Source organism: Zonotrichia albicollis, chromosome 1 (assembly GCF_047830755.1).
Source record: "Zonotrichia albicollis isolate bZonAlb1 chromosome 1, bZonAlb1.hap1, whole genome shotgun sequence".
NCBI classification, from domain to species: domain Eukaryota; kingdom Metazoa; phylum Chordata; class Aves; order Passeriformes; family Passerellidae; genus Zonotrichia; species Zonotrichia albicollis.
Window position 1 is genome coordinate 5,626,409 of NC_133819.1, and position 27,961 is coordinate 5,654,369.

Below are 27,961 nucleotides of genomic sequence, written 5' to 3' on the forward strand. Positions count from 1 at the left end.
AGAGGGCTGTTTCACTGTGGCCTTCCCCAGAGGACAGTAAATCCAAGCTCTGCTCAGGAAGACGAGACATCTCAGGCTTCACAGCCTGCCCAAACCTAATTTGCACTAGAATTACATGGCCATTACTAATGTATACAGTGACTCAAATTGATTACCTTGCTATTAGTAAGAGCAACACTGCTGGCTTTGGTGATGGCAGCTTCTGACAGAGGGGGAGGACAAAGGGGTGAGAGAAAAGTGAAATTGTGCTTTGTACCTGGGGATGGGGGGATGAGGGAGTGAGGAGGACCATGGGGGTGAGGAAGGTCATGCTCCAGCAGAGTTCAGCATGAAAAAGAGCATGAAAATGCCTGGAGTTCACATCTTCTGATGAAAAAAATATATTCACCTGGCTTAATCTTCAAGTCCCTGAAACCTCAGCACATGTAACAGGAGTGTCCCTAACTCAGGACTCCTAAGGCTATGGGAAATTCCAAATCTCCCAGGCTTCTCTTGTCCATGTGTGCAGCACTGGGGTTCTGCTGCGAGGGAGACCCCAAAAATGCCCCTGCACCCACCTCCTCCCATCACTTACAGCCTCCGTGGGGCACAGACTCCCCCCTTGCAGCACCCACAATACTGCATCCTCCCTTGTTGGCCCAGTGGTATCCAAGCATTATGAGCAGTTTAGGGACAGTAGATGCACTTTAGCAGGAGAGTTCCCATCCCTCTTCTTCTTACATCCCCACTAAGGATGTGACCTTCTGAAACTGGGAATGTGGAGCTCAAATCCCCAGTGCAAATCAGGCACAAGGGTGGTTGAATATTGGCCTCCAGCCTGCCCTGGACACCAAACACCTGGCAAGGGCTCAGGACAAGCCCAGAAAAAGTGAAAATGTTGCTCTGCTTCCAGTGGGAATTACCCTGATGGCAGCAACAGCAATTTCTTTCCTGAAGTCTCCCACACGCCACAGCACAGATCTCACATAACAAAAACACAACCCTGGAGCCAAAACTCCTCTCCCACACAGCCACACACCAATCCCAGCTCCACATAAACACACATTTTACATTCCCACCCACAGGAATTTCCCCACACTTTAAAACACCTGAAGATTAGAGCAGAGACAAGAGAGGATGGGGAAATTTCCATGCAGGTTTTTGCTGCTCCTGTGCATCTTTTTCCCTTTAAACTTGCTTGACATTCCTGGGTACCTGTAACACAGGACAAGGAGTAAGGTGTTATCTCCTGGGATAACACACACCAGACAATCTCTGCATTTGCTCTTTAACCCTGGCAGAATTTGCAGGGCTCCAAAGACCCTTGCAGACTGTGGGGAAAGGCAGCCCTGTCACCAGCATGCCCCCCACCAGTGAGGTCCTGAACTCTCAGTGAGCACTGCTGGGTCTTGTGATTAGATTTCCCTCAGCTGGAAAGTCAGTCTGATGTATTAATAATACAAAAATATGAGGGCAGTGTTGTATTTGTGGGGTCTCTTGTGGCAGGAAGGAATGATGGATCCGACTCCACGTTTTCAGAAGGTGAATTTATTCTTTTAAGATACTATATTATATTAAAGAATATTATACCAAATTATACTAAAAGGATACAGAAAGAATATTTACAGAAGGCTAAAAAGATAATAATGAAAACTCCTGACTGTTTCCAGAGTTCTGACACAGCTTGGCACTGATTGGCCATTGAGTCAAAACAACTCACACCATGTAGGGAGATAGAATATAAGTAAATAAAGGTAGTATAGAAAGTAATCTTACCCCCTAAAGATTGCAACTGGGTTAATTATTTAAGATTAGGGGCAGACCTGACTTTAACAGGCCACAACTCTAACCAATGAGAAGAGTGTTACAAAAGAGTGGATTGGTTGGTTGAGGGAAACTCGAGTCAGTTGGCTGCTGTGAGAAGAAGGAAGAGTCAGTGCTTAGAGGAGCTGCCCATAAGAAACATCAAGGAGGCATGAAACTCTCGCACGAAGGAGAAAACAATATGAAACTTTTGCAATATAATGACAACAATACCAGACACCCTGTGGGTAAACAATCTCCAACCACATTCCAAAGGAGCAAAACACAGGAGAAGCAAATCAGATAATTATTGCTTTCCTTTTCTCTGAGGCTTTTCAGCTTCCCAGGAGAAAAATGCTAGGCAAAGGGATTTTTCCAGAAAATGTGAATGCCACAGGGTAGCAGTACAGATGTCTTCAAGGTGCAGATAAACATTTCTCTGGAGCTCCAGCACATCAGAGCTGGAGATGAGCTGATGCCTGGTGTCAGTGATGCTCTGCAGTCCTGCAGTTCCCACTGAAGCTCCTCCGGTTCAGTCCAAGGGACCTGCTGAGGGACACAGTTTGGCATCCTCCCCTCTAGCAATGCCATCAGTTAGGTCAGATCTCTCACCACTTTCAAACCTCCCAGTTTTGGCTTTCCTTGCACCTTACAATACCCTGTAACCAAATCCAAGCTTAAGCCAGGTTTTACAGACAGGTTTAACAGCCACGCTGCCTAATCCTGTGTCACACTGTGGCTCCCCAGGAGGTGACCGTAGACACCAGAACAAAGAGTCATGTGGACAGGCATACTATTTTTCCTAATATAGGGAAGAAAAGGAAGCTGGCAGGGATATGGAATGGCCTTTCTCCATGTGGATGCATCCAAGATGGGACAGACTGAGGGCTGTGAACAGCAGCAGCTCAGCATATGATTCCCTCCCCTGCCCCATCAGAGAGCTTCTAGGGAAAACTTGCATGGCTTTTATTTGTTGTCTTAGGAAATATTTATTCTTGACACAAGCCAAACTTACTTCTGTGATCTGCTAAATATCTCTGGTCTGTTTCTTAAGCAGAATTGGAAGCATTTCCTTCCAGACCTGTTTCTTGCCTCTCTGCCCACCCACTGATGGAGACACTGGGATGGCAGCCATGGTACTCCTCAAACCAACATTATCAGCCCTGTGTTCATCTCTTGGGAGTGAGTATTTTGGGAATACCACGTTGCCACAACTGTTCATTTTTCACACAGCAGGTGGGGAACATGCCCTGTTTGAATGGCGCAAGGGGAAGGACCAGTTGCTACATTGTGATTTACAACATGGCAAAGTTGGGGGTGTTCAGCACCAAAAATCCATCCCAGAGCATCCACACACACACTCTTCAGTTATTTTAAGCAAACACTCAAAGCTCTGGTTCAATCTTTTCCTCCAAAAGCCATTAATTGCACAGGCAGATGGTTATTAGGAAGTGTGTGAGATCTGGCTGTGCCATTGCTGTGTGGGTGGAGCTGATTAGATGGACCTGTATCAAAAAATAACCAAAAAAAAAAAAAAAGAAAAAAGAAACATTGAAACATTTCCTACATTTCCTTTGCTGCATGGTGAGGAAATCTTTTCCCATGTGACTGCAGAAGACAATTCAAAAACAACAGCAAAATTGTTCCTCACCTCTCCACTGAGCTGAGTTATATACAATTGCTTCCCAGCCTCGCTGCTGGGAAATAAATACATGGGCACCAGGATGGGCACAGGAGGTTTCCTTCACCAGGCTGGCAAAGGTTAAACACATAAAGAGACCCAGGTGATGCCAGAGGTGCCACTATTCTGCAAGCTGCCCCAAAAAAGCCCCTCCACCTGTTCCTCTGCTGTCCTCTGCTTTACCAACCTGGCTGGCCCAACCTGGGGAAGCATCTTTAGAGCAGCTTCACCATGGAGACCTCCCACCAAAACCAGACAAAGCAAGGTTGCTGTACTTCCACAAGCCCACTGCACCCACCAGCACAGGTGACAAAGGCAGGAGATTTCCAAATCCTCTGGGGCTGACAGGGCTGTGTCTCCAGTGAGAGCCCCAGGGACAGTGTCACTACAGGACACAAAAAAACATGACTGCACACACTACTGTTATCAAAGTGAAAAAAGGGAAGTTTATTTTCTGACTCTAACATTTATAGTTTTTTTTTAAAGTGACAGTGGATTGGAGGGTGAAAGTGCCACCTCTCCAATGACACTGGACAAACCAACAGTCCATCAAATTTTTCTTCTTCTATAAAAGAATGCAAAACAATAAGTTATTTACAGAAAGTGTGTGAGAAAGTTCATTACAAAAATGTAAACATCAGAAAGCTTAGAAAATCTTAAAAAATCAAAGCAACAGGACAGCATGGCTCTAGCTGCCCAGTTTGGCAGGAATTGCACAAACTGGGAGTTTCCACCAGAAATGTCAGGGGATTCCAGTCCATGAACCAAATAAAACAAGGCTGTAAAAGCACGTCTGCTTGGACATCTCAATAAACCAGGGAGTGTACTGGAAGAAGCATGGAATCATGGAATTGCTGAGGAAAGAAATCCTCAAATTTCTGGTTATCTTGTATCTTCTGCCCTTCCATTTTTGCCTGGTGTATGTAATATACATCACCTTATCAAGCAAGAAACTATTTCTCCATAGTTTAGAGCAGCACTCGAACCAAATGAGCAAAGATCCATCTTTAAAACTACAGGACAAGTTGAAAATTGCTCTGAAATAAACTAACCTCACAAAAATTAAAAGGAGAACTTTTAATTCTACCCCTCCTCTCCCCATCCAATTGTTTTTATAGACGTAAATCAACAGCACTGCAAGACATCACTGCAGGGTTAAATCCTCAGTTAAATCCTTACCTAGAATGAAATTCATGAAGAAGTGAAGACAAAATTGTCTTTGTAGCAGACAGACAACTTGGGTGGTCAAAGTGAATGCACTTCCAGGCATTACTGTCAAAACCCTTATTTAGGAAAAATCATTAGCTTCATACTGCACTTGATATAATGCTTCAATATAATGCCTGAAACAGCTCATTTTAAACGGGTATTTCAGTATCACAAAGAGAAATACAGTTATTATGGGCCAGAGACCCTGGAGCCGTGTCCCCCATCATTTTTGTCTGTCGGGGCTGACACTGTGGAAGGAGTCTGCCCTCAAAAGGCCAAACACTAAAGTGCACAGAGCACAGCCCCAAGTCCATGAGCTCAGCAGAAGCTCATTCCCTTCCCATCTGCCTCTGGTCTCTCACCACTTTCCCCCTGATTCCAGCCCAGCAGAAACAATCAAGAGCCAGGAGAATACCAGAAAATCACTGTATCGGTCTGTGGACAGCCTAGCTGTCAACTTTCCCCTGTGATTTGGTTATTTATCTTCTAAAACAAACACAGAACAGTGGAAGTAAAAAAACCCAAATTTCTCCATTTCCAGGACTCCTGCTGTTCAGCTGCAGCACAGAGGTTTGTTCCCACTGTCACTGCAGATGCAGGTGATTAATTGTGCCACAGGAATGACAGATGGACACAGACACCAGCACAGTTCTCACAGACCTTGAATCAATTACTCAAACAAGTGTGTAAAGCTCGCCCCTTTGCTATTACTCATCTTGTATTTCCTACTGTAAAGAAAGCACATTTTTTCTGCTCCATGCCAGACTCCACATTTAATTGAGATGAGGGAAGCAGCAGGAGGGGAGCAGGTGAATGTTCTCTTTGGCACAGAGCAGCTCTGGAAGAGGTTTCACGGTTCACCACCTGCTGCTGCCCTCTGAGGGGAGCTGAGGAACACCAACCATGCTCAAACAGGGCTGAAAATGATCCCATGCCATGCTGTAAGCCACAAGGCATGGAAATTATGGTAATTGGGGCTCCCAGGAATTCAAGGGGGCATGTAAGGCCTGAAGAGGTTCTCTTAGGGAGCAGCTGTCTGCATAGCAGGGCTCCACAGGAATGCACTCAGTGCTTCTGCTGCTGTCACAGTGGTGAGCTGTCCGCAGCAAGGGATGGTACCTGCAGCTCCTCACATACACCTAGAGTACCTCACACACACCTGGAGCTCCTCATGCTCACCTGGAGTTTGTCACTCACCTGCACCTCCTCAGATACACCTGAGCTCCTCAAGCCCACCTGGAGCTCTTCAGACACACCTGGAGCAGCTCACACACACCTGGAGTTCCTCAAGCCCACCTGGAGATCCTCACACACACCTGGCACTTTGTGCACACCTGGATCTTCTCATGCACACCTGGATCTCCTCTCACACATCTGGAGCCCCTCACACACACTTGGAGCTCCTCACGCACACCTGGAGCTCCTCACACACACCTGGAGCTCCTCATGCACACCTGAGGTCCCCACACACACCTGGAGCTCCTGACACACACCTGGAGCTCCTCATGCACACCTGGCACTGTCCCAGGACAGGTTTTGCTATGGATGGACCCAAATCTGTAGCACTGAGATCTTCTTCAGCCGTCCATGGGCATGTGAGCACCACAGGGGAGATCTGTAACCTCTCAGCTGAAGGGTGAGGAGGAAGGTGGAAAGTTGAATTAAAAAAACATAAATAATTCAAATAATGTGGAAAAAGAGAATGCAAAGGGCAGTGATCAGGAACTGTTTCAAAGGGTGACACCCTGGCAGTGCCCAAAGGCAGCCTGGACTCCAGTGAAGCACTCACTGGACCACCAAGAGGCACATGAACAATTTGGCATTTTGTTATTCCAGGCAACCCCCCCTTCCCAACACCTCCCACATCTGCAAAGGGAAATGTGTCTTCTTGTTTTGCAATTTACTACTTTTGTTACATCTGATAGGATTTACAACCACAATTCTGGGCTAAAATTGAAATGAGCAAACATTTTGTAAGGATTTCACACAACTTCTCTCTAATTCATGTGAGCAGCAGGCTTTTATGATGTCCTTAGCTAGTGACATTTCTCTGGATTTAAATGTCTGGATTTTGAGTACAGGCTCTTCGCAAACACAAAAGTGTCATGGGAACCATGGCTCGCTTTATGAAGTGATCTGCTTTGGGATATTGCAACTGAGCAGACAAGGAAACTACAGAGTTCTGAGAACCTGCAGCTGATGATTCACAGCATCCAAATAATGCTCCTGACTCATCCTTTATGGAAACAGCCCCATTCAGCCAGGCACTACATGACCCTTCTTTCATGTGAAAACTACTGAAGGTGTCTTTATGTCTTTACTCCAAATGTCTATCAATTCTCACTATAAAAAAAAAAATTCTAAATATTTCCAGATTTTACTCTTTCTTTCCAGATGTAAGATGTCAGAATCACAGTAATTTGCACAAATAAAGTACAAAACTAATGAAAAAGAAAATCATTTAATCTTCCAAGTGGATGCAAATCTGATAAACATCAGTTCCCATTGAAAAAGAACTGGAAATGCATTTTCAGTCAATACACAAGTTTTGTTGTACAGTTTATAGTCCAAAGGCAGATATTAAGAAAAAAGCCAGTGACTACAACAACCAAAAAGAAAGTAATGCTCACCTCTGAGATCAAACAATATGCAAGAAAACATGTTTATCCAAACTTAGTGGTGAAAATTAAATATTAAACTTACATTCATTTGTGAAAACCCAAACTACACTGGTAGGCACTTGATTAAACTTTAGTTCTATTGGAGTTCTCTTGCAAAAAATTGCAGAATTATACATGATGAACTAAGTTTGATGTAAATGATAACAATTGTGAGCTCCTGACATCCTGAAGTATCCAAAGCACACAAGATCAGGAGAGGTTTTGGTTAATACAACTAAGGGAAGACCAGATTATGTCTTACATGTCTCTAATAAGAGAGTGTTAAATATTTTTTGATTAATTTTCAAAATATTCCAGAAAGTACAATTGCTTCTACAGCACTGCAGTAGAGAGATTTGTGGGTGGAATTCCATTTAAACACGTTCCAGCTGTACTCCCAAGGTGTCTCCTGTCTATTTCTGTGATATTCCTAGAAGAGATTCCACACAAATCCTAAGCCTGACATGCCAGGTGGAAAATAGCACAAAGCCTTTCCTGGAGGTCCAGTGATCTACTCAGGCCAGAAAAGGCTCATTTACACTTCCCATGTCTAAGCAGTGCAGCAAACCATGTGTTTGCACTGTGTTACACAAGAATGAGCATTATTCCAAGCTCATCAGCTTTCAAATATTTCTTTATTGCTCTCACAACTCAAAAAAGGATGATTCAAGGAGTCCTTGTCTTTGTGTCTGCCTTCAGCTCCCCCTTCCAAAAACCCAAACAACTTCCTGAATACTCAGCCAGCTCTCCCCTCTCTAGCTGCTACTGGTTTTTCCTGCAGTAACTCTTCCTCCTTCTTCTTGTAAAGCTTGAGGAGATACTCATCAGGCTCAATTCCTGCCTCCTGCAGCTCTGCCATGGCTTTCTCCAGCCGGCGCAGCGTGCGGGCGCTCTGCACTTTGCGGGCAGTGATGTACAGAGTGAACTCCTTGAAGCCCATCAGTTTGCAGGTATCCACCTCACAGATGTTTTTCACATCTTTGGTCTTGTCCACCTGAGGGAAGAAAACTAAACCTGACATTTTTTCCAAGTCTTCAATGCTGACTTGGAAGTCAGTGAGCTGGTGGCTGAAGCCGATGGGATTGTTTGGCACCACGAAAGCGCCCAGCACCAGGGGCTCTGAGGATGTTCTGCTCCTCCTGGCCAGGATCACCTTGTACAGGTGGGATGGGACAGCCACATCATCCTTTCCAATCACCTGCCAAAAGGAAAGGACTGTTACAGATAAAAAATCACAGCATTGTTTTGCTTGGAAAAGATCTTTAATATTATCAAGTGCAAACATGAATCCAGCATTGCCAACCCCACCACTAAACCCTGTCCCTAAGCACCACATCTTCATGTTCCCTCTCTCTGGAGCTCCTCTCCTTTGTGTAACAACAATAACTTATAATATAACACACAATAAAAGCTCCTGACCTGACAGATGCAAACCATGGAGGTTTTAATATGTATTTCAAAAAACTCACTTATTTTTTATTCCATTACCCACACCCAGATAGCATTTAAAAGCTACTTTACCTAAGTATGCATTTTCTTGAGGGGATCCAGATACAAAGTACATTCACTGACTCTATCCTCTTGGAAGAGAAGCCTATCCAAAGAAAATGCACCTATTTCTTCCATAAATTACCACAATCCAGCTTCAGTGCTTGTACATGCTGGGTATCCTCCTGCGTCACTCAGACCAGGATCCAGGGATTTAAGGGGAGCCCCAAGAGTGGAGGATCAGGACTGTTAAAAAGTCTCACATTTTAAAGTGTATAAAGTCTCACAGTCTCACCCCACCCTGTGCCAGGGATAACTCTAAGAGAATACACCTACTGATGGCAAATGTAATCTGTCCAGGACTCAAAAAGTTATGCTCATGCACGCACTGAATTAAGATTTTTTGTTTCTTTCCTATTGCTGAACTGAATCTGTCATCTTAAGAGAGTGTAACAGGCTCACACATGGAAAATCTGAGTTTTGCATAACTCTTCTGTAAGTATCCTTCTCAAATCCATGCCTTTATTCTAATTGCAAAGGAAGAAAAAGATGCAGATCCCTTACAAAAACTACAAAGGCATTTTATTCTGTATATAAAATCCAGCAATTTGGTGTTGTTTCTATGATTTGCAATACCTGCAAAGGCAAACACTGATTATTTTGGTTTTTTTAATAGTTTTTATTAGATACATTTAAAATACCATTTCAGTGAAATCAGGTATTTATCACATTAATTGAAAGTGTCAACAGTTCAGACATGCCTTGTCCACTCATGTATTGAGTATAACTCAATCACATAATGAACACTTCCTATGCACACTTTTTTTCTGATTATTCAGCCCTTCTGCAAATGGAAATACATTTTTAAAATTAAATTTTGCCTGTGGCTATTGAACCAAGATTCATGTTGGTCTATTCCAATATTAATTAAATTTGAGTTACAAATTCTTTCAGTGATTTGTGTCCTCTACCTCTGTTGAGAGTTTTTTAAATTACTGGTCCTAAAGTGTTACTGGTTAGACCAAAACTAGAGAAAGTACCTTCAGGAGAAAGGGAAAACTGATGATTTTTTTTTTTCATGTTTTGTGCAATAATGTAGTAGAAACATTACTCCTGTTTCTGGAAAACACATGCTCTGAGATTTCTTTGTGTGTTCTAAAATACCTCCCTCCCTTGCCCTAAATTAGGCTATTGAATAGTTTTGCTGTAGTTGAAACTTTTTTGATTATTTGGGTTTTTTCAGGGTGTGAGGTTTTGTGTGGGTTTGTTCTTGTTGTGGGGTGTTTTGGTTTGGCTGGATTGGGTTTTGGCTTTTTGAGGGGGGTTTGGATTTTTTGGTTTTTGTTTTCTTACAAAAATTTTCATGGTTATGCCACCAACCTTCTCCCAGGTAATACTCTGCCTAGACATCAAACAGTCACTGAAACTGGTTAAGGAATAAATGCCTTATGCCAAATCTCCTCTCCCTTTCAATGATGTGTTGATAGGCAAATGAGAGCTCCTGACTGTCAAAGCACTTTGCATTTAGCATTCTGTGCATGTGAAACCAGAGCTACACCTCCCCAGGACCAGCACCATAAATAATCAAAACTGACTTGATGCACAGGTAATACTCAAATGTACTTAAACCAGTGCAGCAACACACAGTGAGTTAACACTGAATTACAAAACAAATGGTGCTGGGAGCTTTAACCTACTTGACATCAGTGGCACTCGAGTTGGGGAGTACCTGCAAAATACTGGGGGTGAGAGGGAGGGAGCCAAGAAAATCCCTGAAGGGGAGAGTAAGGAGTTCATATTTCCATATTCACCCAGGGCACCCAGTGATGACACTGCCAAAGGCTGGGGCTCCTTCTCTGCCCTGCAGCAGGGAGCTTGCACAGCCTGCACTGCAATCCCCCCTCCTGCACATTCCCAGGGCAGGGAGGAAGGTGAGGAAGAGGAGGAAGGGGCAGTAGCCTCATTAGACACAGCAGCAGTGAGGCTAAACCCCCGTCCTCAGCATCTCCCTGGGCCAAAAATCTCCTGACCTGCAGCATCCCTGCCTTTTCCAGGCCTCTCTGCAGACTTTTCCCACTACAAATCCAAGGATATGTAGCAGGTCCTCCTTAGCTCAGCTCCCTCCTTCTCCACACCTCCCACACACATCCACATCCCAGCATCCTCACTCTGTTGCATAAAAGACCAGAGGAAGGGCGAGCACACAGATGGAGCTGCACAACGATCTCCAATTAGTGGGGGTACACGGAATATGTAAAACAAACAGGTGAACGCATGTGGAGCGAGCTCAGGGAACTGGGGATTGAGGCTGAGGGCTGAGTGGGTGGATAAAGAGGCTGGGGAATGAATAGAGCTGCACACAAAACACTTAGGTATGAGATGGAAATGCTGAATGCCTCAAGTGGGTGTTAAGGGAAAACAGACCCGGTGCTTATGTAATATTATGCAAATATATATAGTCTATGCAAAATAATGCACATTTATGCACAGTACGGGCACCTAGGATGAGAGAGGAGAAGAAACAGAGAGGACTAGTTCAAAATGAAGGAAGGGCTGGCCTTTTGAGAAATGTAGATCTAAATTCAACTCCATACCCATAATGGTCAGGTATGTAATTTATGTGTCATTTCAGTTCCATGTAAACTCTCTTTTGAGAATTTTAATAAAATTTAAGCAGTGCACAGGATTCATACCAACTTCTCTGAACAGCAGCAAACTACTACTGCAATAACTTCACTGAATGTTCATAATGTTAAAGGAGATAAAACCATTTTCAGCTGCCCAAACTGGCAGAGTCCAGAGGTGTCCCTTCCTCACTCAGGCACAAAAGTTCTATCCCCAGCTAATTCTGCTGGAGAACACAATCAAAGGGCAGTGCCTGATTTCTCTGACAGACTAAATATGCATGAATAAGAATAAATGTCTTTTTCTGCAGTTTAACACTTATGTGCACCATGCACAGGATGCATGACCAGTAATTTCTGCAGTGTGACCCAGTGATTTCTGATAAAAAAGGAGATAAATGCAGTTCTGGAGCATGGCACAGTATCTCCATCATGACTCCCTGTAATATCCCACACTTTTCTGTTTTATGGAAGTAAATAGAGAAGCTGCAGAGAAAAGTTTCCATAGAGTTGCCCCCTCACCAGCTCAACTCCCAGAGAAAGAAGTGTGACACTGCAAAAGTGAAATTTGAAATAGAAGAAAGAAGTAGGAAAAACAAACTCCACAATCCCATTTCCTATTGCCACCTAGAGGATTTTCCTCCTAAACTTCAACAGCCTCAATTCCTACCCAGATCTGCACCATGCCATTTATCTCAGTGCTCTGCCTGGCAGAGGCAGAGAGCATTTGCTCCTATTGTAACAGGATGGAAAATGGTTCCATATTATCCATGCACAGATGTTGAGTTTGATTTGTGCCTGTCTATCCACAGGCAGCAGATGATCTTTCAGAAATCAAGGCCTGAACCAGTTCTCTGTCCCAGCTGGAGAAGAACTGCAGTTTTTTAAAAGTATCTGTGATTCTAAAAGGAATTCTGTGCTCCAATACAAGCAAAAAAATACAGCAATTGCCTGTTGAAATCACTGCTGTCCCAAATGCTTTCACATCATGCTGGTAACAGCCAACAAGGCAAATTTTTGTGCAATCCTTTGAAAATCCCCATTTTGCTATTGCTATAAAATTTTGCTTAATCTTCCAAATTTTCAACAGGCTCATGAAATATAGAAAAAAAAAGGCACTCAAGCTAAAAGCCTTCTTTTTATAGCATTAAATATATTTCTTTCCCATCATCATTTGGGAAACCAATGTAACATTTCAGATGCTTTGCTGTCTGTATCAGTTCAATGTAAAAATGTGCACTGCCCTAAATTTTTGCAGTTACTTACTCCTTTCATTTTTGTTTTGTTTCTTTAACTGAACTCATATCTCTTAATAATGTAACATTATCATACTGTCATTTTCAGAGCAGTGTTTATTATTTTTCTGTCATTACTGACATTGTTACTGACATTCCACAAGTGTGTGTGGATTTGTTATTGTTCTCAAAGCCCAATTAAATGTGGACAGCTGTCATGAGGGCAGGCCATTAAAATGTGTGCAATTCCTGACATTCAGAGATGTTTACATATCACTAAAACTACAAATGTGTTTGGTAAGCAGTTGTAAAAGAAACCTAAAGAGTTCACAGGGACAGATAAGGACAGAACATTTCTTAAACCTGAGCGAATTCAGAGCTTTGATAAATTCAGTCACACAGCCAAGTCACTGGATGAGGATTTGTCTTAAGCTTGGCTCTCCTCCCAGTTGTGGCCAAATCCTGTTCTTGACTGCAGATTTTAAAAACAGAGGAAGTAAATTTGATAATACCTGTGGAGTCCTTAAATATCAAAATAATTAATGAAGACATTTGCTAATGGCATCTAGAGTAAGTTTAAACACCTGGCATTAACTAATGCCACCTTCAGGGTGGTAATCAAATAAATTACAAGGCAGTCCCTAAAAATGTCACTTTGGAGTTTATGAGATAGAAAACTCCAAGAACAAGTGAAAAAGAATATAGAAGTACACTGGCAGAACAGTTGAGATTATATGAGAAAAAAACAGAGTGTTACTACTAATGGAAATTCTGAACACAAACCAATGTTATAAAATTTTAATTTTACACTGGACTTGCTACAACTTCCCAGAGTGCAAAAACATTAACTTCCTCTGCAAGGGTATAGATCATTTTAAAAAGAAAGGGCTCATGAATCCAGAAGTGGTATTTTGCCACCTAGTGACTAAAAAGTGAAAATCCACTGTGCAGAGAATCAGCAGAAGGGACTAAGGAGCCCTTCACCAGCGAGAGCCAGCTCTGGATTGTCAACGACCCGTGACTCCCTCAGAACCTGGCCAGCAGAAATCACTCTCAATCGTATCTTAACCACCAGCACATGCTGCAGAGTCCTTCCATCAGATGGCACCACCATCAAACACTTAAAAATGTCACCTCCAGAAATTCCCCTGACACTCCAGTAGCTGTTTCTTCACTCTCTGTGAAATTCTAACCTGAGTTTAAAGTAAGCCAGAACTGCAAACAGAACTGTCTGAAAAGAAGCACACCCAGCTCCTGTGACAGAGTCCTTCCCTCTCCACCTAGCAGCAGCAAAATAAACACCACATTAATTTAATCACATTTCATGGAGGACAGAATTCAAGGAATCATTCCTGTCCCCAAGCATGGCACTGACCAGGTCCATCAGATCTTTCAGTGTAGATATAACATCATTCCTGCTGATGTGACCCCACCTTTGACAGCCCAGAGCTTTGTTATAATTTGATATTGAATTCTGTACAGACTTTCTGGCAGTACAAAAGATTCCATTTACTATCAGTGTAACTTTATTTACTCCATCATTGTGACAGCATTAGCTGCCTTCACTCAAGTTCCTTCTGGGTTTGTTAGGCAGCACTGACTCTGCCAAGAGTGTTTTCCCCCAATATTTGAGAGCTCTGTCAGATGGCACTGAGAAGAACTGAGGGGTGTGAAGGCAGACCTAGCAACACACAGACCAGAAAACACTACAGATAAAAATCATAGTAACAATCTGCACAGCCAAGCACTCCAAAATGCAAATCTAAGTACTTCAGGAAAATTTAATTTGTTATGGCTGGTCTGATTGTTATTGCCAAATCATTTGGCAATCCTAAAAAGGGAAGGAAAAAAGAAAAGAGATGGCAAAAAAAACCCTGTTCCTGAATACAGAGTTATGACATTAGAAGACAGATGCCCCAATCCCTTTTTATTTTTCTATAATGAAGAGGTATGTATATATATCATGTATGTAATAAACTGTATTTACATGATGACAGACTACTGCTTCCACAGAACTCACTTAGATTAACTTAAAAAAGAATCCACCACAGTCCTCAACACCCCTTTTTCCTATAACAGCACAACCTTCAGGATGGGTACAGTGCTAAATAAAAGCAATCCCAATTAATCTCTCCTGCACCTTCAGTGTCTCTTCTCCTCCCACCTTAACCCAGCGTCCATTCCATTACTTTGTACCTCACATCTAAATTTAGGGCTGACAGAGCTTTGGTGGTTTCCACCAGCTGATTTGAGACTGAACCCTTTGCATAAAGTTTATGGGACATCTATAATGGACCTACCTCCAGTAAGGAACCTCTGTAGCCTTGGGACCACTTGGAGCAGCCAACAAACAAGGAACAGTTCCCAGGTTTATCTCCTCCTTTAACAAGCATTCCTCCCCCTACAGTGCTTTAGTAGGAGACAACATCTACTAGTTCTGAAAGTTAATTGGGTAAAACCATAAGGTACCACCTCATATTTGAGAGTGCAATTTGTTTCCCAGTCATCTGTCACAAACAGAGATGACAACTGTACCTTCTGAAATGGTTATTGTGCCTCTCTGGCCCAGCCTGGTAATCAAATTCAGAAAATTAAATAACAAACACGATTCCAGTATGAACCTCATGTACCAGTAACAAGTACATTAAAATGTCTTTTTCAAACAACAAACAAAACATTACCTAAACTGTACTTTCATTTGCCAGCCACAGCTAATTCTTCTTAAATTAGCATTCACTAGGATGGCTTTGGGAATGGGGAGGGTGGAGCACTGAGCATGATGTAGTTAATTATTGCAAAATTTGTATTTGAAACTCCACATCTGCTGACAGAGGAAAATCACTAAAGTGACAGTCACTGGATAGCAGTAATGTATAAAACAAGACAATGTCATTTTGATTTGATCTGGACAAAGATGAAAAATTTTTCCTGTTGGCATTCTATTCTACATATATTCTCAAAATATGTTTTTCAGATACCAAGCACGATCATCAATCTCCTCTTTGCAATAAAAATCTCCACTGGAGACAGATGAAATGACAGAAAATATCTGAGGATATCACAAGTTAAGCCAATAGACAGAACAATGCTGGCATCTAAGGAATTCAAGGTTAATTCCCTTTCAGGAATTAAAGAGCAAATGGTACCAGAGTCCAAGCAGGAACTGGGAACATGACCAATGCCCTGTTTCTCCTCTACAGTGATCTAAAAATAACCTTTTTGGATGCCTGATGAGAAAAACACCAGCATGAAAATCACAGATACATATTTCACCACTCCTTTAGCCAAAAACAAGGAAAGTAAGATGAAGAGAAGATCTGAAATAAATCAATGCAGACACATTCATTGTAGCACTTCAGTGTTTCCTTTTTTTCCTTTTCACAGCTCTGTCTGAGAGAGCAAAAACATTAGAGAGGAGCTGAGCCTTAAGAGTGGCACTGGCAGATTACAGGTTGTGAGTTTCAGCACTCTGGTGTTACTGCAGCACTTCTTGAACAGCAGGGACTAAGGAAAGGACATCTTCTCACATCAGCTCCTCTGCCCAAACAATGAGGGCTACAACCCCTTTCAGTCTGAAGCCATTTATGTGAACTCTGCTGAGTTCACTCTGAAAGACAGCTAAGAGATACCTTCCCTTCACAAGCATTCCTGTTCTTCCTTCAGGGGCAGAATCCCAGACTACCAAAATCAATGGCAATGACTGCAATTATATCCAAGGTGTCTGTTTGAAAAGAACTTCTCTTCAGTGCTCTGACACCTTGTGTTTCCTCCTCTAAGTGAATGTGTTGATAAAAGAAAAAACAAACAAACAAATAAACTCAACACACTCCTCCATTCTGAAGTCTCTCTCCTCAAAGTACAACTGCAACGCAAAGCACAAAAATTTAAGCCATGAACAAATTTCAAAATAAAAGAACCCCAACATTCTCTGCCTGTATTTATTTAGAGGACTCAAATAATTTAATATTTTAAATGAACAAACAAAACCCCACAAAATCATTATTTTACTTTTCCCACCTGGAGACAGCATTATCTGTACTTAAATGAAAATAAATTTACAAAATGAATCTCACTGTAGGAAGCTGAGTAAAAGGATTTATGAATGTGAACAAGGGGTGACACACTGACAGGAACACCATTACTTCACCATTTTCAATCCCACACTGAACTTCAGTTCAAAGTAAGACCAAAACTGGTAAAACAATCCTACAATATCCTAAAATTGTGTTATCATCAAACCCAAAGATGATGAAGACAAAAGACAAGAACTGAATGAGATCACAAGTATTACAGTGTGGGCATTTTGTGCCATTATTATTTCATCACTGTATCCAGGTATCAAGTTATTTTGAATAAAGTCAGTAAGATGAAGTGTCTGCTCTGATTTTTACCTGTGGAATACTAAAATTTACATTTCAAAACCAAGACTGAGAATGACAATCATTTTTCAGAAAATGCAATCTTCCTCTTCTAAGTAAACACTTTCTCTAGAGAAGAATGAGAGAGAGATGAGCAAGATTAAAGTGAAGCCATTGATAGATGCAGTTGATAGATGATTTAACATCTTCCTGGAAATGATTTCCACTTACAAAATGTTCAAGTCAGCTCAGGATTTTTAATTCTTTGCTATGTAAGATGAATATATTTTTTAAGGATGAAAAATAAATGCAATATCCTGACAGCTACAAGGAAGCAAATCCCAGCAAGCTGTGTGTAAGCCTAGAGAACTCTGTACCATTCTGAGTGACAGGAAGCCAAATGCTCAGCTGAAATTGGTGAGAGGGAACATCTCCCTCCTGCTCCCAGCTGTGTGCTGCCTCAATCTTTCTAAAGCAGTACAAAACTAGCCCAGCAAACCCAGAATGGATGGTTTGTATTGCACTGGGTTATCAAGCATTTTGTGACAGGATCTGAGTCATCAGAGCTGGCAGATAAAAGAAAGGCAGAGGAAGGCCTGGAAAGGAGAAAGGGCAATGGTGAAGTGAGCACCCTTGGTGGCACAGGATGATTGCCAATCTAAAGCTGGCTTTGCCACTAACTGATCATCTGGCATTGGTCATACCTATCAACCATGGCTTATTTATCCACCTGAAAAATGAGCACAGTCTGCACATCCCTCACAAAGATGTGGTGAGAGCTGAAATTTTTAACTGCCACTAAGCATGAAGAAGGTAACTTATTACTACTGCACTCTCATATGCATAACTGCCCCCAAAAATAGCAAACCCAAATCCAAAGCTGTGATTTTGTGACAGTCAAGGTTTCACATGTGTGGCGGAGGACATAAGGGACAGTTTCTCAAGAAGTAAAAAGGTCAAAGCAAATGGGAAAAATCATATTTTATCACAACCAAGTTCCAAGTTCAATCAAAAAAATCAGCTGTGTATTTATAAGGGAGAAACAGTGCCTAACTCTTACTGCTAAACAAGCCAGTGTTGGGAGCTGAATATCTCTCCCTTCTGTGCCTCTCATATCCCTGTGAAATAGGGGTTGTTTCAGCAAGCTCATCCATTGCTCTTCAGAGAACTGGTTGGAAGCTGAATTGCTCACAGGCTAAAGCTGCAGTTGATCCAACTTGTTTTCAAGGAAAAGTGTTTCTTTCAAGAGGAGCAAAATGCAGCATTTATTATTTGCATTATGCCAGCTTTCACCTGCAACTGCACATAGCAATACCTCACTGCAGTGGGAGCAGAAGTAACATTCCCTTGAGTAACTTACCATGCTCAAACCTTAGAGATGTTTAAACACAATCCTACTAAGAGTAAATCTGGGTAAGCAACAATACATTCACCTTTCAACTTCATAGCCTGTCCCATCTGCCTGTCAGTGATGGTTTCTACAGACTGTGCATGATGAATCTTCAGAGCATTTTAAGCAGGTAATAAAAAAAGGGGGCTAAAGGAAGGGGAGCATTGGTACCATTGACACTGCACTGAGTGAAGTCTTCCAAGTGACTCTGGCATGCTCAGAATCTCGGCTGCAAGGCTCATCCAAGTGATGCCTATGGTGCAGCAGCAAACAACTGTTTGTGAAATTAACAGAACACTGACACTCCAATATCCTGTAGAGTTCTGAGAGAGCCATCCTACCTTTGCATTCCACTCTTTCTAAAGCACATGAAGAAACTGATTAAAAAGATGCCTGTGCATTAGCAAACCCCACTGACTCTGACTGAATAAAGAGTTCTAGTCCTGACTTTGGCATGAAATAGATCTCTGTAAATAAACAAATTATTTTAAAATTCTGCTTTTTCATGTACAGGTAAGATGAACATTTCTGCTAATCCTGTCCCAACAAGTATTGCACATTTTATACATTTTGCCTGTACTAAGATGCCCAACTTTTGTTGAATCAAGTTATGGTATCTAATTTAAATAAATAATTACTCCTGCACTATTATTCCAGCAATATGTATACACACCTGGTAAGTAACACTCTTCTTTCCATCACCATCTGTTTGAGGTAAGGTTAGAGGTCCAGAAACAACCCAAACATCTTCAAATCTCTCAGTCAATTCCCGACAGTACATTTCCATTCTGGAACACATTTGTCAGACAGGGAAAAGTCAGCTGGGAAGATTTAATATTGAAGGGAAGGGTGAACTACTGACAGGGAGCATTTTTCCAGATTCATCTGAGTGATTCACAAGCCAAAGTAGGTAAAATGTAGGCCCAAGTCCTGCTTCCCATTTGTCCTCTGTAAATAAAGTTCATTTATTCACAGACAGACATGTGTTACTGCACACATCTGAAAATGGTTTCTGCAGCCTTAGCTCATGTCTGAATAGCTGAGTTCTCTACTTACTCCCACACCTGACACTAGAAATACACTGTTGGTGGTCACTTGGGATTAGAGAAATAGAATTGTTCCAAGCAGCAAGCTGAAGCATTTTTACTATTGGATTTGTGTGTTTATCCCCAAGGAATCAAAGTCCTGCAACACAGTTCTTTCTGAAGTTTCTGTTTGCCATTTCCACTAACTCTACTAGTTTTCTTTATAGATATAACTGTTCCAAAATAAAGCAGTAACTCCAGAAACACGACCATATTTTTGCTTTTTAAACTGATTCAGTTTACAGCATATAATATTTCTCAAATAAGGAGGACAGGTTGGATGAGGCTTTGAGAATCTGATCTAGGGGAAGGTGTCTCTGTCCATGGCAGGGGGGTTGGAACTAGGTGGTATTTAAAGTTCCTTCCAATCCAAATAATTCTATAATTCTATGAATACAGCACATTTTTTATTTAACAGCTCAACTGTTACAGAAATAATATACAGTGAGCAAGCATTGGTCTTCTACAAAGGTAAGAGTTGCATTTCACACAAATGGACAGACAGAGTATAAAACAGATTATCCCAGTTAATCTGGCTGCCTCTGACAGGGGGAGGTTTCAGCCCTTTTTCTAATTCCTGTTCCTCACACCTCTCCCTTATGCCACTTGAACATTCCAAATTTGCAAACTCCGAACAAAAACAGATTTTTTTATTGTTGTTTTTGTTTTGTTTTTTGGTGCTGGGTTAGTGAATTAAATCAGCAAGAATGAGCCACACAAATGAGAATGAGCAAGAATGAGCCTTTTCTTCATGTGCTACACTGAAGCACTGACTACAACTGAATTCTTTTCCTACTGTCACCAGGTTTGCTTCCAAGCAGCCCAGCTCCTCAGGCTGACTCATGGCAGGGAAATACAAACTCCACCTGGAAAGAATGGGAATAAATGCAGCTAGGGAGCAAACTGCTTTTGGTGGCAGGAGGGACAGAGGTCAGATTACAGTGACCATGAAATCAAAACCATGACACTCAAAACAAGACAGAAACAGTTAAATATCTGTTTAATACTAAGGTAGAGATGAAGCACACCATAGAGCCAGTCCAAATGGATGATTATAGTCCTGGATGATGATGATAGTACTGCTCTCCCCTTTCCTACTGCTCCCCTTGTCTGTCCCAGCTGACCACTCCTAATCCACCTTCCATGTTTGTTCTAGAACTCATCTCATGAGCTGATCCAATTTTGCAATATGACAGAAACATAACCAAGCAAAACAAAATGAGAATCAGTTTTTAACTGGGCTGGCAAATGAAACTGACTCACCACAGTCAGGCTACTACCAAAGCTGGAACTGGGAAACCAGCAAAACCACAAGGCAGGAGGGCAAACACCACTTTAGAAAACAACAGACACTTCTGACTAAGCTGCATTGTCTGCCTGCACCTCAGAAGAAAAGTCAAGAAGCAAGCAACTAAAACAAGAGAAAGGAAGAGAATATTGGAGCTAGGAAACAATGTAACACATGTGAAATATGGTATCCTTAAAAATATTTATTATTAAAGAAATTACTTACAAAAAAAAAAGTGGCATTGTTTCCTTTTTCATCAATTTAAACTATGGGAACAGGGTGCTGGGGATGGGGAAAAGTGGCAATAATTGCTTAAATTGCAGGGTTGATAGTGCCAGAGGAAATTTTCGAACACTCCCCACGATTTCCTGATTAGGCAGAGATGCTGCTTAAAGGAAACAAAGAGGGTTTCCCTACCTTGAATTGATACAAATGCCTAGCTTTGGTACAAGGAAAACTTATGCTCAAATATTTGAGTTATTAAAAAAAGAAAAAAACCCTCTTAAAATGTTATGGCCTTTTATTTGTCTATAAAACAGTATAACCTTACTGAATGGCTCATCTGATTTTATACACATTCTTGTAAAACAGGAAAGCAGTGTGCAGATGAATGATGATGCAGTCTTGATGGACTTTTATTATAACACTGTGTATAATTTTGCTGACCTTCCCTTGAGTGAACCTTGAGAAATTTATCATTTTCCCCTCCTCCTATTTTTGAGCCTTCACATTCTCTAAGTCCTGTGCAAGAAGCACTGGATGAAGGCTACTTTTACTATCTTTGCTCAAAGGGAGGGAAGAATAAAACTCTTACATGAAGCAAGTTTAAATTTATCAACCACTGCACCTCAAAGTCAATCCAGTCAGGACTCACAAGTGACAGAGCTCCTGCCTGAGTGCTCCCTGGGAGCCAGGACCTGCAGGGACACCTCAGGCCTGAGCAGTGATGGCTCAGTGGGGAGCGCTCAGTTCTGCAACTCAAAGGGAAGCAACAGCCACACACAGACATGGGAATACTCTCACACTGCTTCTTTGAGGAAGATCTAAACCCTCTCCTTGCTTCTGCTGGAACTTTCTTAAGGACAGTTAAACCTGGGACTTTTTATCAGCCAAAAGAAATAATTTTGTTTATTTTAAATATATGTCCTCAACAGTTTGACTGAATAAAGAACTAATATAGTTGTTACATTGTTCTTCCACTGAGAGGACTAAGCTGCCTTTCATTTCAGAGAAAGCTCCTATGACCTCTACAGATACACTGCTCTAAAATACCTGAATGTGAAGAACCTTTAAAAATAAACCATTTTTGATTTATGCTGCTGCCTGGTATTTTTCATTTAGTTTACTTACAAGTAATTTCTCACCTGTTCCAAAAGCCAGCATTATTTTCATAATTCTGAGGCACAATGTTAGACAGATAAAACGTTTCAGCCATAGCTCTCTGCATAGAGAAAGAAAATACTGTAATTTCACTGAAACAATCATGAGCTGAAGACACATTTTAGCAGTTTAGTTTTAACATCTCTTAACACAGAAAATCATAAAAACTGAAGTCAGAACACCTACAAAATTACTTAGGATTAAAAGGTGCACAATTGAGGTGAAACCTTGCAAAGTTATCTATTTTTTTTCCTGATAGAAACAGCATAAGAATGCCCAACTCTAGAGGCACAGGAATTACTATCACCCAGTGTCAGTTTGGTAATGTCTTTGGAAGCAACTAGCCATTTTTCATTTAGAAAGGGAAGGACACTCAAGCATGCTTTTCATTTATTTGACTGCTTAATGGCTAACTTTTTCTTTCTTTTACAAGAAAAAGTTTTATTAGATATACTCATCAATATTTTACACATATATAATGTACAGGCAATGAAATGATTTATGAGACCATAATAGTCAAACATCCATATATCTGCTTAATTTCATCTTGTAGAAGTGTCATAAACATCTCTAAACAGAAGCTCGCATACCTCCAGAGGTGAAGGACCTGGTGATAAATCACAAGACATACACAGGGAAATAGAGAGAGAAAAAATTCCAAGATCTTAATCCAGAATTTTCACAGGTCCTGTATTTTTCAATATTTTTCACACACTACTCTTGCAAGTGATGGGACTGACAGAACTCTTCAGGATAATGAGCAAATTAACTCCACTAATTAGACTGTGAAATTAAATTTTTGCAATCCTTTATTTGCAAGACTGCATCATCTCACTGCATTTCAAACCAGGTCCAGGATCTCTGTGCACCAGCAAAAATACCCCAGAAATCACAAATAAATAACAACAAAGACATTTCCAATAGAAATAAAACTACTGATTCTTTCATTTACCACATGCCACTGTGCTGTCACTCCACCCCACTGAATACTATCTGTCTGGAGAAATACAAATTCAAACTGCTTCTTAATTAACAAATTGCTGCATTAGGCACATTTCACAAGAGGATCCAATAAATTCAAAGCTGCTTTGTGAGTCAGCCAAGGCATTAAGGCATGCCTCTCTTACAGCCTGAATAAATGGCAGGTGAAGACATTTTATAGACTGAAAGAACTATGGCAAAAGGGTCTAATTTACCTCATACACATTGCAAGGAAGGAAAAAGCCCTTTAAATCACCCAGGCAATCCCCTTGCCAATACAGAACAGTGCTTAACAGCATCTTTGCTTTGCTCAATCTAGCCTTAAATATCTCAGCAGCTGCTGGCCACAATGACATCATTGTCCCTGTCTCCCTTTAACTGAGCTTTGAAACCTTGCAGGGTTTTCTTTGTGAAGGTTACCATCTTCATTTTACAGGTAGACAATGTGACAGCAAGAGGCTGAGAAAATTTGCTTAACACCACACTGTTCAAGACATCACCTCTGCCAAACAAGCTGATGTAGGTGTGATTTAATGAAGAGAGCTATGGCACCAGAGCATGCACCTGATTTAGATGCCTGAAGCAGAGTGTGAGAACATCCCACACTCTCAGTCAGGAACAGACCTTGGAACTCCAAATCCAGCTCTGTGCATCAACAATGACATCATGCTCCACCTCAAAACAAACTGCAAAAGGAACATTGCACATTACTTCTAAAGGGTCTTTTGACCCTTTCCAGCTGAGAAACACAAATTAAAAAGATGGGAGACAAAGTCCTACTGTTGAAAATTTGTTATCTCCTGCTGGTGCCATGTGTCCCCGTGACCATCCACTGCCAAGGTAGTCCTCATTGACAGCACTGAACATCAGAGGGATGTTTGGGTCTGGTCTGAATTTACAGTGCCTTCGATCTGCATCACCTGAATAACAACACATTAAATGGTCAGATTACCATGAAACCATCATAATCACAAGACAAAAAGATCTAATCCTGTCATATCTTGCCAGATGACCCATGTTTAAAGATCCAGTACACTAATCTGAATTCTGTATATCTCATTTACAGGTAATGTTAATTTCTTTCTGCCATGTGTTTTAAATATCTAAGTCCTTATTTACCAATAAAATAGATGGGGTTCTGCATCATGACTTTTCAGTCTTCCCACAAACAGCTCAAACAAAACAGCTCTGCCTCAAATCTCAATTTGAGTAGCTACAGACATAAATCAGAACTGAATGCCTCAAGATGCTCAATTTCAACTTGAAGTTAGTTTTATCTGATTATTTGGAAAACATTTCAACAATTCAGCTGTTAAGGCCCACTTGAAAGTAAGCCTGAAATTACTGTTTTCTTCTCAGAAAGAAGTGGGATCAATGATGCTACTTAAGGGTTGGTCATAATGTTTTCAAGATCTTGCTTTTAATTTTCAAAGTAATTTGAAGACAGTGATTTAGATACATTTAGAGGGCTATTGCTTTCATAAAGCATTTTACAATTACATGGTTACCTCCATTAGTAATAATCTGCCTTATAAAAACTGAACTAATGCTATAAACTTAATTTACAATGAGTGTATACCACTCATATTTCATTCACCACTGACAGCAGAAAATCACTGAGCCTGTCTTGCATAAAGAACAGGGAGAGAGCATGAGAACTGTATCAGAGTAAATAATGGCTGCAGTGAGGAGCTAATGCCCAATCTAGCTCTGAACAACTGATGCCCTTTGCTCAGTTTTTAGCTCACAAATGAACATTCTCCTGCCATTCTGAGCAAATCTCTAAGATCAGTACATGAAAAGCTCTGCCTACACTGAAATGAACTGGACCTCAGAACTAACTGCACTGCTAAGGAAGCAGGAGCCATTTTTATGCACTCAAGCAACTTTGCAGATCCAAATCAAGTAAAGAAAGGGAAATTTTCATTGTTTCATCTTCTCTCCATTCTCTTCCCTCCCTGAGATCACTATAGGACTTTTCTCCCTGACTGCTCCAGGGTTCACCTTCTATGAGCAGCAAAGCTCATTCAGAGCATCACAAATTTAAGGAGCTAAATGTTGTATATAGGTCGAGATATTATTAAAGAAAGCCCTTATAAAATATTGTTTAGGTCCTGCTACTCTAGCTAAGCTAGCAGTTAGCTTGTAACTTCTCATGTGAAAAAATCATAAGAATGAAAGTCAGTTAGCACAACAATCTATTCTGGTAACAGAACCCTTCACACCTGCAAAAACATAAAGTCTGTCCCATGGGAATCAGTAAACAAAATATGTAAACTGTACAGGAAGAGTGAAATTTGATGGACATGTAAAATGCCATTTACTAACCAATGAACTGAGTGGCAAGAAAATTATGAACCAATTAAGAGTTATACACCAGGTTTTGAAAATTGTATAAAAATGAGCAGTAACATTAAAGATTGGCTCTTCTGCATGAAGAAACGGAGTCCTGTCTGCTTATTACTGCAACAAATAAACACCTACATACCCAGCATCTTTTGTTTGGAAATGTGTTCAATCACCCATCTAGGCACCCGTTTTGCCTGGTCATAAGACAGTGCATGATTTGTGTAACATCTGGTCTCTGTTCCAGCCTCAGGAAATCCATATCTTTCCAGCAGAGCCTCTTCTACTGGTTCTAAGGAAAAAATAAACAGAAAACCATCCAAAGATGAAATGTGATCATAAAGAAGACAGTAAAAAACCCACATCTCAGTGGGTATAAACCTACTGTATAGGGAATTACTTGAGGCTACAGCCATAATTAAGTCCTAAAATATATTAAGAGAGCTATCCAGTGAAACTCTCATCTGCCAAAACAGTTGTGGTTCTCACCATGTTTTAACACAAGAATCTCAGCTTTAGGAGTAAGTCATCTATCTACTCTAATGCCTACAGAAGGCAGTAGAAAAGCTATGAGATATTTTCTTTCTACAGAAGGAAAGCTCTCAGATGTGCAGGGACAAATCAGGCAACAGGGAGTTACAGACACAGGAGATCAACACGTACATTTCACCCTTTGGAGCTGAAAATCAAATTCCTCACAAACTGAGATTTACAAGCTGGGCACAAGCAAGTCCTGCCCTCTCTGGGAACGCTTGTACTCTGCTGAATGAATGAAAGCTTCACTGAATTTTCATTATTTTTTCAAGCAACAATTTTTTCTCAAGGAGGAATATTTACATCTATCTTACTGTCTTGTTCATTCTCCAGCCATCTGTCCAACAGCAACTCATGTTTTTAGAGCCATTCTTCCTCTGCTTTCCCATAATCCGGTACTTTTAAAGCCTTGAAGCTGTAGAGAAAACCATTCACTCCCTCAGGTGCCCCAAACATCCCTCCCCACACCTGAACCCCACCAGACCCCCATAAATGAGTCTCGGCTCAGGGCAGCAACAGCTGAAATTTAGGGATGGTCTGACCCGAAATGTGTGTTTAAAACTAAATATGCATTCTTCTCCTGCCACCAGCACTGCTGTGAGCAGGTGTAAAGGGAAGCGCTGTTAATTACAAGCTGCAGCCCAGCATCCCCAGATAACCTCCTCCCACTCAGCCCGGCGCAGGCACCAGGGGAACCCCACGATCTCCCGGCACTATCTGGGCATTCCGGGAATGGGGGAAGGAGGGAAAAGGCGCTTCTGAGGGGAAGGAGAGAGTGTGGGGACAGTAGCGGCGGTGGGGAGCGGGACTGCGGGACCCAGGACAGCGCTGAACCGGCCGCTCCCGCCTCGCCCGGCCGCGGCGTCCCCACTGCCCGCGGCTCTTACCCTGCGCTGGCGCCCGCCCGGGGCCCGGCTCCGGCTGGCTCTGGCTGCGGAGGAGCCGCCATGTAGCCCAGCAGGACGCAGCAGCCCCGGCCGCGGCCCCGCAGACGAATCCGCCGAGGAAGCGGCGGTGGCGGGGCAAGGCCGCCATGGCGGCGGCGGGAAGGGAAGGGAGGGAAGGGGAGGGAAGGGGCGGGCGCGGCCCCGCAGCGCCCCCTCACGGCACCGCCCTGAGGGCGCCATGGCGGCGTTCCCTCGGTAAGGGGGCGTCGCGTGAAGGGATGAGGCTGGCGGGGCTTCCCCGATGGCTGTGGAAAAATAAAGTGAGTTCCCTCATGGGGACTACAGGGACTGTAGTGGCCACACTGTACCCATCCAGCTTGGCTGGGGGTGACCAGCCCGAGCTTCAAGCGCAGAGGTTCATTGAATCATAGAGTGGTTTGGGTCAGAAAGAAGCTTTAAAGTCTTTAGCTGGAGAGGAAAAGATCACCTCCCTTATGAGGAGAGACTGCGGGAGCTGGCGTTCTATTAATGAGAAGATCTCACTAATACATTTAAGTATCCCAAAGGTGGATGCCAAGAGGACAGTGCTGGACACTTTTCAGTGATGCCCAGTCACTGGATGAGGAACAATCGCCACAAAATAAAAGTTTCACCTCAGCACGTGGAAGAACTTCTTTACACCTAGGATGGTAGAACACTGGAACAGGGTGGTCACAGTTTTCCCTCTCTGGAGACATTCCAAATGCACCTGGACAAATTCCTGTGTCACCTGCTCCAGGTGATGCTGCCTTGGCAGGAGGGTTGGACTGGGTGATCTCCAGAGAATTCTTCCATCCCAAACAATTCAGTGATTCTGTGATAGTCCAACCCCTCAGCAATGACCAGGGACATTTTCAACCAGACCAGGTTGCTCAGAGCCCCATCCAAGCTGACCTTGGATGTTTCCAGGGATGGGGCATCCACCACCTCTCTGGGCAACCTGTGCCAGTGCCTCACCACCCTCATTGTGAAATATTTCTTCCTTATATCTAAT

General features: G+C 42.0%; 1 protein-coding gene across 1 annotated transcript; it reads right to left on the bottom strand.

Annotated features, from left to right (window-relative positions):
- Window positions 1-7,117: 7,117 nt before the first annotated feature.
- Window positions 7,118-27,118, bottom strand: EXOG (exo/endonuclease G). Its single transcript, XM_074547694.1, has 6 exons — window positions 26,929-27,118; window positions 25,650-25,799; window positions 23,942-24,081; window positions 22,165-22,241; window positions 19,101-19,215; window positions 7,118-8,530 (listed from the first exon to the last, which is right to left on the bottom strand). Exons 1-6 carry the CDS (start codon window positions 27,074-27,076, stop codon window positions 8,069-8,071), a joined length of 1,092 nt encoding a protein of 363 aa, XP_074403795.1. The 5' UTR covers window positions 27,077-27,118; the 3' UTR covers window positions 7,118-8,068.
- Between the last annotated feature and the right edge of the window lie 843 nt (window positions 27,119-27,961).